Source organism: Lissotriton helveticus, chromosome 5_1 (assembly GCF_964261635.1).
Source record: "Lissotriton helveticus chromosome 5_1, aLisHel1.1, whole genome shotgun sequence".
NCBI lineage: Eukaryota > Metazoa > Chordata > Amphibia > Caudata > Salamandridae > Lissotriton > Lissotriton helveticus.
In genome coordinates, this window is record NC_136065.1 from 1,926,657,978 (window position 1) to 1,926,670,212 (window position 12,235).

Below are 12,235 nucleotides of genomic sequence, written 5' to 3' on the forward strand. Positions count from 1 at the left end.
GGTTGCCATGGGTTGGCTGGGGACTAGGTGCCCAGGGTCGACTGATGGGTAAGAGATACTGTTGAATGGACACTGGTAGAGAAGATGCACATTAGGCTATCCCGTAGGGATGAAATTATTGAGGATTTGGGTGGCATACTGACAACATTTGAAGAGGCAGGAAAGGTCGAGAGGCACCTGGGGTCAACGGATGACGCGCCCTAGGGTTTCTTGAGGTCACACGGGCCAAGAGAGAATGACTCTGAGGGGCTTGAGGGAACTACAGCGGTACATCCATAGATAAGGGAAAGGACATTTTCCTTTTTGAATAAGAACAGTGTGGAGGGGGTACAAAAGAAGCACTCGGAGAGGAACATGGGAAGGAAATACCTAGAGATGGGCAGAGTTGCTATAGCTGTGCAGCTGTCCAGGCAGAAATGATCCGAGAAGAGTCATAGTTGCTATGTTCATATTTTTGTGACGCATGACTGTTTATGCGAAAAAACATAAAGATTTTTTTTTTTAATTGGGAAGATCAGGATACAAGTTGCTTTTCCTGACCTGCTCTTTGGTAGCTCCAGCAATACCCCTATTAGGCCTCATGTTGGGGGCCATAAGGCAGACGTGGCAGGAACAAAAAAAACCATAAAGAAGGCTCAAAAGCCATGTTCACCTTTTTTCGTTTCCACCCCCTGTACTTCCACTAGCCAATCAGTGGCAAACGGTAAGTTTGTGGAGTGTGAAACTGTGTCCAATTCTGTGATGTCATTGGGTGAGTGCTATTGTCCAGCACACGGAGATTGGAGTTTTAATCCCAGAAATTGCATTTTACGATTAATATTATTGTCTCAATTAAAAAAATATATGAATCTTTCTGAAAAATAATGAAACCCCTTATTAACACATCAATAAAGACCAATAACCTGAGATTCCACTTTTTTTCTTAGAGAAAGGTTGGACGATTTTTTCTTTATTTTATTTAAACATGAGCTATTGAGACTGAAAACCAGCAAATAAAAACAACCTATCCAAGAGTTTTACAACAATGGGAATCAATTGTGGATAGATGTACAACAGGTCAGCTTACGTTCTCCTTTTGGTAACCCGCTCTACGAACACACCAGCGGATTAAACTGAAAACTGTGTGCGGCCTTGAAACTGGAACCCAGCAGTAAATTCTCTATCATCTCGCCCAGTGCAGAATATTTGAGCCAAGACGCCAAGGACTTTCATATACATCTGATCCCACTTAAGTAACCATTTGGGGGTTCATAAGATCCATCATGAGTTTATATTTCGATTTGGAATAGGTTAGCTTCAGCTAATGAGGCACTCAACCCAACTTCTAGACACCCCTCCCCCCTTTAGGAGAGGCTTCCAGGTGAAGAGCCTTCATTTCCGCCTCTGGTCCCAAATCGCCCAGAGCAATGAAACTTCAGTGAGGGCTACCTTCTGAAAGCAAACTTCAAACCAAAGAGCAAACCAGAGGTCCCAATAACCCTAGCCGAGTGGGTACGAAAACCATGTGGCGCGTACTATTTTGTGTAAGGGGTGCTCTCCGTTTCAGGGTTTTTTGTTTTTCCAAAGAATGCTTTGTATTTGCTCAAGTTAGCTTGGTCCCTTACAAATATGTCTCCTTTACCTTTCTGATGGGTAGCATTTGTTTAATATTGGTTATTTGTTTAATATTGTGGTCCATGCATTTACACAAATCTGTAGTGAGGTCAATAGCACTTAAAAGTGGTCATTAGGCAGTGGTTTGTGATTCATACAATGAGGTAAGTGAGGTGACGAACAAGGTCGAGGAGCTTCAAGCACTGACGGATGTAGTCATACAATTGTGAGTTTTAAACATAGTGTAGATTATTTTTCAACTGCTGCTGTAGTGGGCGCTCAACAGGTGCTGCAGTACACTAGTGGCACTTAAATTCCAGGCCCTGGGTGCACTTTATACACCATATACTAGGGTCTACATGCAAGTTAAATATGCCAGTTGGGAATAGTCCCGGCCAAACATGTTTAAAAGGGGAGCACAGGCACTTTACTACTGGTTAGCAGAGGTAAAGTGTACAGAGTTTTAAAGCCAGCAGACAAACACAAGGCCCAGCAAGCTGAAAAATTCTGGGTGATAATGCAGAAAAGACGTATTTCATAAGGGTTGCTTGCCACCCTATATACATATTGATACAAACCTTGCCTAGTGTGCAAACACATTGCATGTCACATGTTTTTCTGATCATTGACCTGACCTAGCATCTCTGTGGACGGCGCATGTTTGCAGAGGCTCTCGTGTCCACTTCCTCCCACCGCAGCACAGACACTGGTACACGGGCAGTATTGGGCATCCAGTGGCAAGAAATAAGAACTCCTATGAGTGCCCCAAACGGTCGCATGCCACAACAGGAGGGCACCAAACCGGCTGTGGAGCACCAAACAACAACAGAGGCCATGTTCTATCAAGGCAAAGCACTTTTACACAACGACCCGATGCACCACACTTACACTGATGGACAATTATGTGCAGCAATGGTCACAAGGGCCAAATATAAAAATATTTTTGCTATTTGCAGAGGAATAGGTGAAAGAAGAAAAAGACTTCAAAGTGAGCTCACACTTTATTTATTGTCCAGGCCGACTTAAAGGAGAAGGTTTAATCACTTCTTTGTTCGGAGGGGGTATATCTGGCTGCGGTCCAAAACATGCCTTTACACACCCGTGTGGGGTTGTATATTGAAAATCATTCCATACCCGACTAAGTGTTTATTACCTAGAAATCCTGACAAGAAACTTCCCTTTAGCACAGCAGTGTCAGCAAAATAATTCTTCTGAGGGAGCCTCATTAGCATGGAATGCATCAGCAGCATTGAAGACGAGAAAACACCCAGGGTTTTGGAACATCCAAGGGAGCTTTTCTAAGAAATATGTTGGGTTGGCAGCAAGCAGGCCTGGACTTCATCGGTGAGTCAAAACTCTTAACGGATTAAAAAAAAGCCTCATTTAAAATGCCATAGCTACATTATCAGGTGAATCAAGCACGAGCATGTATATAAATCTGTACATATTGCATGGTTTTCATCGCTTTTGTTTGTTAGATCTTAGCATTGCGATCATAGAGAAATGTTTTGGTAACACTATTTCGTTCAGCATTTTTGAACATACATATACATATGTATGTATGTTCAAAAATACTGAACATATTAAATTTTATATATATATATATATATATATAGATAGATAGATAGATAGATAGATAGATAGATAGATAGATAGATAGATAGATAGATAGATAGATTGATCCCAATAATACATTTTTAGGTCTCGCCTATTCCATCCTGAAGGGATGATAGGCAAGATTTATAGTAAGCAGACCTAATAAAAAAAAGTCTACCCACTGCGGATCGCATACAGTTCATGTGAGCCAGGCGCGTGCACATCACATCACACACCATTTGTTATCAGCTTGTGAGCCTCAACATCAGACTTCAAAGGATCCGCTCCAACTGGGCGATCACCATCAAAACAGGTTTTAACAAGAAACGAATCTCCCCATCAACCACAACTGGACCACAAGTCTCAGCATCAGACTTCAAAGGATCCGCTTCCCCCCCCATCAGACTTCAAAGGAATCCGCTCAGCTCCCCCGGCATATGTTTGTTTAAGCCGCTCAAAATAGTAGTTTTCAGCGACAAAAAGACTAAGTCAGGATGAAGAACAAAATGCACACACACCAAACGTTAAAACATGCATGGGACAGAAATGCTTCGCTCATGCGCAAAAGTGAACGGTTAATCACAGTGGGAAGGAGCCGCTCTCTTCCGCTGCCCTCAGAGCTCAGCAGAAAGGCACCCACGGTCTCCAACTGGGCGATCACCATCAAAACTGGTTTTAACAAGAAACGAATTTCCGCATCAACCACAACTGGACCACAAGTATTAAAAACGCCTGTCTGCATCCGCCTTCGAGGAGTGTACATAACACTAAACAATGCCGGGCAAAAAAGAAGCCCGCCCGCCCGTCTTTTACAGCACACAATGATCACAACACCAAACGACTGCATAACGCTCCAGCAACATCGAGGATGACTTACGCTCTTAACGCCCCCCAAAACACAGCCATGCACAAAGGCACCCTCTTCTCCAAACGCCTGCTTAACTAGAAACAAGGGCTTGAAAGGCTACCACCCACTGACCTTGTAAGGTCCTCAGGGAGTACTTATGTCGATGGCACAAAGAACGGCCACCCAAACACGTGCACCCAGGGAACAAGTCTACAACACCGCAAAACACAGGCATATATTTAGACAGTACAGAAAAAACACCCCCACATCCCCACCCCCTCACATCCCCTCACCCTCACATCCTCTCACCCTCCCTCACACCCTCACCCCCTCACATCCCCTCACACAACCCCTCACCCACCATCTCACCCACCCCCTCATCCTCACACCCTCTTACCCTCACACACCCTCACCCACCCTCACAACACCCTCACCCCCTCACCCTCACACACCCCCTCACCATCACACACACCCTCACCCTCACACATCCCCTCACACACACACCCTCTCATCCTCACACCCCCTCACCCTCACAACCCCTCACCCTCACAACACCCTCACCCCCGCACCCTCACACATCCCCTCATCCTCACACCCTCACACACCCCTTCACCCTCACACTCACACCCTTACCCACACACACCCTCACTCACCCTCACACCCCCTCACACACTCTCACTCACCCACACACCCTCACCCTCACACCCCCTCACCCTCACTCACCCCCTTACCCTCACACCCCCTCACCCTCACACACTCACACCCTCACCCTCACACCCCCTCACCCTCACACCCCCTCACTCTCACACCCTCACCCTCACACCCCCTCACCCTCACACCCCCTCACCCTCACACCCCCTCACTCACCCTCACACCCTCACCCTCACACCCCCTCACCCTCACACACCCTCACACACCCTCACACACCCTCACTTACCCTCACTCACCCTCACCAGCATAGCATAACAAAACACAGCATAGCATAGCATAACAAAAAAAACATAGGATAGCAAAACATAACAAAACAAAGCACAGGATAGCAAAACAAAACATAGCATAACAAAAACAAAACAGCAAAACACAACAAAGCATAGCATAACAAAACAGCATAACAAAACAAAATGGCATAACAAAACAAAGCACAGCATAACATAACAAAGCATAGCAAATAAAACAGCATAGTATGACAAAACATAGCATAACAAAACACAACAAAACATAGCATAACAAAACAAAGCATAGCATAACAAAACATAGCAAAACACAACAAAACATAGCAGAACAAAACACAACAAAACATAGCATACATAACAAAACATAACATAGCATAGCAAAACAAAGCTTAGCATAAGAAACCATAGTATAGCATAGCATAACAAAACATAGCATAGCAAAACAAAGCATAGCATAATAAAACGCAACAAAACATAGCATAGCATAAGCATAGCATAACAAAGCATAGCATAGCAAAACAAAACATAGCATAACAAAGCATAGGATAGCAAAACTAAACATGGCATAACAAAACAAAGCATAGGATAGATCCTCTAGCCTTTAAAGAGGCTCGCCTGATCCCCTTACTGAAGAAACCCGGTGCAGACACAAAATGTCTGAAAAACTTCCGGCCCATCTCTCAGTTGCCTTTCTTGGCCAAAGTGATTGAGCAGCATGTGTTAGCCCTTCTCTCGGCCCATCTAGAGAGTAACAACCTGCTGGAGACCAATCAGGCAGGGTTCCGTGCTAATCATAGCACGGAACTAGTTATGCTATCTATTCTAGATGAGCTAAGAACCCGGGCTGATGTAAAAACTCCAAGTGCCCTGATACTATTGGACCTCTCCGCGGCGTTTGACACCGTGTGTCACAAACAGCTCCTGTCGCGGTTGAGATCCTTTGGTGTCATGGGCACAGCACATGCATGGCTTGCATCATTCCTGCAGGGTAGGACACAACGAGTGCAGCTGGGCGATTTACTCTCCACCCCCGCGCCGATCACCTGCGGGGTCCCACAGGGCTCTGCTTTGTCACCCCTACTTTTTAACATCTACCTGCAGCCATTAATTGCTCTCCTGAACAGGATGGATTGCCTAGTGTATAACTATGCCGATGACACCCAGATCATCATCCGGCTGGATGATGGCCCAGGAGCATCCACTAGGCTACAGGACATACTGAAAACCACAGTTAACTGGATGTCTGAGAACTCCCTGAAGGTCAATCCAGACAAGACGGAAGTGTTGCCCATTTCCATCTCGGGCAACCCCTGGTGCGATAAATTCTGGCCTAAAGAGTTGGGTACACCACCAAAACCGGCAGCCGCAGTCAAAAGCTTAGGCCTATATGTGGATAACAAATTATCCATGGAAAAACAGGTTTCCACTGTAGTGGGCACCTGTATAGGCCTCCTAAAACAACTAAGGAAGATCTCTGCATTGCTTTCATTCCCTACTTTGAGACACGTGGTCTCAGCCACAATTCTGGCTAGGCTGGACTACGGGAACTCCCTATACCTAGGCCTGCCTCAGCGGCTGCTGGACAAGCTTCAGGGAGTTATGAATGATGCAGCTAGGCTCATATTCAAAAAACCCAGGACTGCCCACGCCTCTCCCCTGATGCAGGAGCTGCATTGGCTCCCAATACGTCAGCGAATTGTATTCAAGGGATTGTGTATTGCTCACAAGGCTCTGCACGGCAAAGCACCCAAATATTTGAAATCCCGAATATCCCCCTACACACCGGGTAGGACTTTGCGCTCGTCGGACGCCACTTTTCTGTCCCAATCTTGTTTCAAACTGACCACGGTGGGGGGCCGTGCGTTCTCCAACGTGCTTCCAGCTTTGTGGAATAAATTGGATTCAGATCTCAGGAAGGAAAGTAATTTACTTCCCTTCAGAAAAAAACTAAAAACTGTGTTGTACAAGCAAGCATGGAGTAGCTCTTAGGTGCACAGCTGTTTTCAAGTGAATGTAACATCTCATTACGTAACATCTTTCATGTAAATCTGGACAGACTGCGCTTAGAGACCCCTGTGGTTATAACGCGCCATACAAATTAAATAAATAAAATAAAATAAATAAATAGCAAAACTAAACATAGCATAACAAAACAAAGCATAGGATAGCATAACAAATCAAAGCATAGGATAGCAAAACAAAACATAGCATAACATAAAACATAGCAGAACAAAACTCAACACATAGCATAGCAAAACATAGCATAGCTTAACAAACACAACAAAACATAGCATAGCATAACAAAACATAGCATAGCATAACAAAACATAGCATAGCAAAACAAAGCATAGCATAATAAAACATAGCATAGCATAATAAATCAAAGCATAGGATAGCAAAACATAGCATAGCATAACAAAACAAAACATAGGATAGCAAAACAAAACATAGCATAGCATACAGCATCACTCAGCACCACCACAGCATCACTCAGGGGCACCACAGCATCACTCAGGGGCACCACAACATCACTATGCGCTACCACAGCATCACTGTACGCCACAGCATCACTCGTTAGCCATCACAACATCACTCAGCGCCACCACAGCATCAATCTATGCAACCTTTCAACAACAACTGGTTCAAATATGTTCTCTCAATGTTTTAAGCTTTACTACCTATGTAACAAAAAGATGTTAATATTTTACTTCTGTTCTTGGATTTTCGTCAGAATAAAATACACTGAACATAATCTTCACAAAAGTTATTCACAAAAGATTAAGCTATTGCCATTATAAATTACAATAACTTTTATTTAAGCATTACTTATTTAAAAAAAATGAAAAGCCATTGTTATTTGTAATATCAATACATGTAAGTCACGTAAATACAACACATATTGCATTACAAATGCTAGAGGTGTCACATTTGCAAAAGTTATAACTATTGGCATTGTAAATGACAAAGCTATTAATTTCGCTATTTTCAAAACCAAAACATAAATAAAAAATGTGTCATTTACAATACCAATAGCTCAAACTTTCCTAATGCGAGAGCTATTGCATTGCAAATGCTTGTTTAAACAAAGCACTGAGCCAACTCCTCCAACCCATCAATGCAGGCCTATCAACATCATGTTTGAGTATCTAACCATCATGTATAGTCCGCTCAGCTCTATTCTGGATGAAAACGGAAGGTGACGAAAGATCCTCATCTCTTCAAGGACTCTACAGCAGACATTGAAAGGGAGGCAGCTGATTTCTGCTGAGTGCCTGTTGCTGCTTTCTTATTACCCACTAAGCCTTTCATGTTTGCTCTTGGCGGCAGGATGCTGCCATGCTGTCGACTCTAGGTATAGGACAAGCATGTACCGAAAGATGGAAGGTGCTATGCTGGGCTTTGAGGCATACGATGTATAGAGGCATAGGGTGTACTTGGTCCTAGAGGTTAGAAGCCACTATGTAAAAGAGTCTAGTTATATGATTAATCTGCTTCTGGAAGTCAGAGGCATAGACGGCTTCCTCCTACTCAGCCCGACGCCACTATGCAAGGGACTCAGCTCAGGCATAAAGTGCTGTAGGACCATAAAGTGTTAGGTCTCTCTGCCTGGAAAACAATAGGAAGAAGCTAGGATTGCTCCTGGGAGTCAGGGGCACTATGGAGAAAACATCAGCTGTACGTGGTTGGATCCCAAAACCTGGATGGGATCAAATATGCCCTGCTTGTGGTTAAGTTGCTACGGACCACCTAGTCAGACTAGGATGCTGGATTTTAGTTTCAGTCAATGGCAAAATAACGATGTGGTATGTGGGTTACGTGCTTCGCTTCAGGGCATCTTGGAACCTAAACACTGTGCCCTTAGGGGAACAATAAGGAGCATGTCTACAGTCTAGCCATGAGATGACAAGGCCGTTGACCAAGTACTTGAAGCTGGTGTAGGCACTTTCATATTGAGCAGGTTGATACTTTCTAAATGCAGCAGAAAAGGGAAGGGGATCCATAGGGAACTGGCTTCTGTGTCCAAAAATGAGCCCCATCCGTTCAGCGATAGCTTAGCAAGCCAGTCTAAGTTTACAATAAGTTGTTTGGTTTTGATGTTATTTTGGCGCCTCTTAATGGCCCTCCTAAATCCTCCTGGGATGCTCCCAGCAGCAAATGAATCATCCACCACCCCCAAAATCATCCCTGGACTCAGGACAACCCAGGGACAGGTGCAGACTTACTTTCATCGGATCCACGAAAGGCCACACGTGGCTGCAGACATGAGTCGATGCGTCGAAAGTGCCGGAACAGTGGCTTCACCTTCCGGGTGTTGGCGCTAACCTCCTGCGTTACCCTAAAACCAAGAAGAGAGTCAAAAGAAGTAAATTTTAAGGAACAGATCCTTATCACAGAAATACTGACCTGAAAGGGTATATACAATTACATATACATTCAAGTACACGTTATGACTAAATTAACAGCTGCCTAAAGCTACCTCTGGTTTTCTTGGAAGTAATGGATAGATTTTAGTGTAAGCTTGTTTCTCTTTTTGGGCAACCTCAGTGTAGTTCACACCTTGAGACTTGGCCGAGGAAGGTCACCTCACACAGATAAGGCCCATTTGGTCCTGATGGGAGAGGGCCGGAGCTGCTTTCTCCATCCCTTCTGCCCTGTCTCACAACATGACATTACTTTAAAGTACAGGAAATTCAGGGGAAATGGACAGAAGAGCTCGTACCACATTAGATATCTTATCTTTAATTTCCACAGAGTCATGCATGAGATTTGTGCTGCATGAAATAAAATCTATCTGGATTTTGTCGAGACCACTTTGTCCTGTATATGGTAATGTTCCTTTTTAGGCCTATTTTATGAATGGGGCCTTTAGGTTTAGAAAATGCAACAAAATAAACACATATTCAATTATCATGAGCCTGGAATCTGGCGATTTTTGTACACTCCTGTGCCAGGGTCCAGTGCGATAGAATCAAAGCTGAAAGGCAGCTGTCCTACTTGCCTCTGGTACCAGTGTGGCACACATGCTGCTCTGACCTGCTTGCCTGCTGCTGAAGAACCATATTCCTGAACTATCTCTTGTGACCAGGGAACTGAAGGGGCCAAAAGGACTGACACTGTAGCGGAAGACTCCTGCACAAATGTGGGTAGTTTACCTACCCATGCAGAGTGAGTAACATTCTTGCGTATACACTGGACCTGGGGCTTGCTTGTGGCTTGGTTCATTTAGCGACCAGCTGAAAAGCCAGATCTCTAGATGCAGTACAGGGCTCACCCAGTAAGACCGCTTCACCTGGGTACAGAAGAGTCATTAAAGGCAGTCACTTCATTTCCCTCTTTGTTATTGTTAATTTTGTTGTAAATGTAAGATTTTTTGCCAAACGACTTCCGTATTTATTATGGCTTCCAGGATTAGACTTTGTAATTATTCTTTATTTTTTGCAGTTACGTGCTGATAACGGTGTATTAACTTGGTTAGGATTTTACATTCTTTAATCCTTGGCTTCACTGATGCTATACTCTGGTAGGCGCTAATAACTTGCAAAAGTAGTTCTTGAACCTGGCCCACTCAACCAAAAGTGGGCCCAGTCTACTGAAACAGGTGAGACAAGGTTACTGAAAGGCTGCCTTGGGTTTGACTCAGAAAGGGCCTCTGACCAGGCTGGAGTGGGGGTGGATAACAGCTTCAACAGTAGCCGGGCTGTTGGTATATGACAGCTCAAGTCATGACCAGAGAAAGGGTGTATGAAGGCTCAGACAGGGATTGATCAGGTCCAGAGACAGTGCACGACAGATCAAGTAGAGACTAAAGAGAGGGTGACTGATAGAGTTTCCACGGCGATCAGAAAGTGCAACAACTTCAGTAGTAACCAAAATGAAGCTACAGAATTCACCTCCAGCAGTAATTAGACTCTGAGGATATGAACAGCTCCGTCCTGATCGAAATGTGTGTAATACAGCTCTCGGAATGACTGGACATGTGGAAAGATCAACTTTATTACAGACCAGGAGGGTATGCCGCAGTGCCATTATTAGTGAGCACAACAAGTGCAAGAAGCAGTGTCAATAGTGACCTCAATGAAAGTTTACTTAACAGTTTAGAAAGTGACTAGACGGATGTAGTACGACAGCTCTAATAGTGACCAGACTGGGGTTATAACAAGACATCGCATAACTCCAACAGTATCCACACCGATTTATGCAAAATACAGCTCTCCTAGTGACCGAGATATGTGTGTGATACAGCTGCGCTAGTGACCAAAAGAAACGTATCACGCAGCACAAATAAAGACCGGGGTGGGAGAGCATACTACAGTATTAATAGTGAACAGGATAATTGTATGCCAAGAGTGACCACATGAATAAAAGTGTCTAACACCGCTCAGAAAGTGACCAGCCTGAGGGTGTATGACACAGTTTCAGTAGTGACTGGAGTGAGCTTATGACACCTCTAGCCATGCTAGAGGTCAAGTCTGGTTCTTCACTTGACCCATGTCCACATCACATTTTCTCCCAGCTTACCCCTGTAATATGTCCAGTAGTTACCAGAGTATTTAATCTCTCCCTCAGTTCTGCCGAATTCCCAACATCATGGAAACAGGCCCTAGTCACCCCTTTAGTAAAGAAGGCCGGGGCAGATGTGAACAATCCGGCCAATTACAGACCAATATCCCAGTTACCTTACTTATCAAAGGTCCTGGAAAAATTGGTCAACAGACGACTCTCCACATTTCTGGAAGTTAATGGTCTGCTGGACGCATCACAGACAGGGTTTCGGACAAATAACAGCACCGAAACCACTCTCTTGGCGGTGACAGACAGTATTAGAACCAAGGTAGATCAAGGTAGTACAGTCGTTCTGATACTCCTTGATTTATCAGCGGCTTTCGATACCGTACCCCACCATCAACTATTGAATACTTTGGCAGAGAAAGGAATTCAAGATAAAGCACTTGGATGGCTACAATCGTTCCTAGCGGATCGCACCCAATCAGTTCGCCTGGGTGATTATACATCCCCCCCACGACCTATAAAATACGGAGTTCCTCAGGGGGCATCGTTGAGCCCAACTTTGTTCAACGTGTTCGTCTCCTCGTTGGCAACCATCGGCAAAAAGTGGGGTGTCGAAATGTGCTCTTATGCGGATGACACCCAGTTGATGGTTACCATTGATGAAAATGATGACTCCAAAACTAGATTGACGAACTGCCTAACTGAACTGGCAACTTGGATGCAGGACCATTGTCTT

At 44.4% G+C, this 12,235-nt stretch overlaps 1 protein-coding gene across 2 annotated transcripts in view; it reads right to left on the bottom strand.

Annotated features, from left to right (window-relative positions):
- RAPGEFL1 (Rap guanine nucleotide exchange factor like 1) overlaps nucleotides 1-12,235 on the bottom strand; it is a 260,579-nt gene that overhangs the window by 105,060 nt on the left and 143,284 nt on the right. For both annotated transcript variants that reach the window (XM_078645530.1, XM_078645531.1), the window contains one exon: nucleotides 9,213-9,325. In XM_078645530.1, the coding sequence (XP_078501656.1) occupies nucleotides 9,213-9,325 (113 nt within the window). The remainder of the gene's footprint in view (nucleotides 1-9,212; nucleotides 9,326-12,235) is intronic.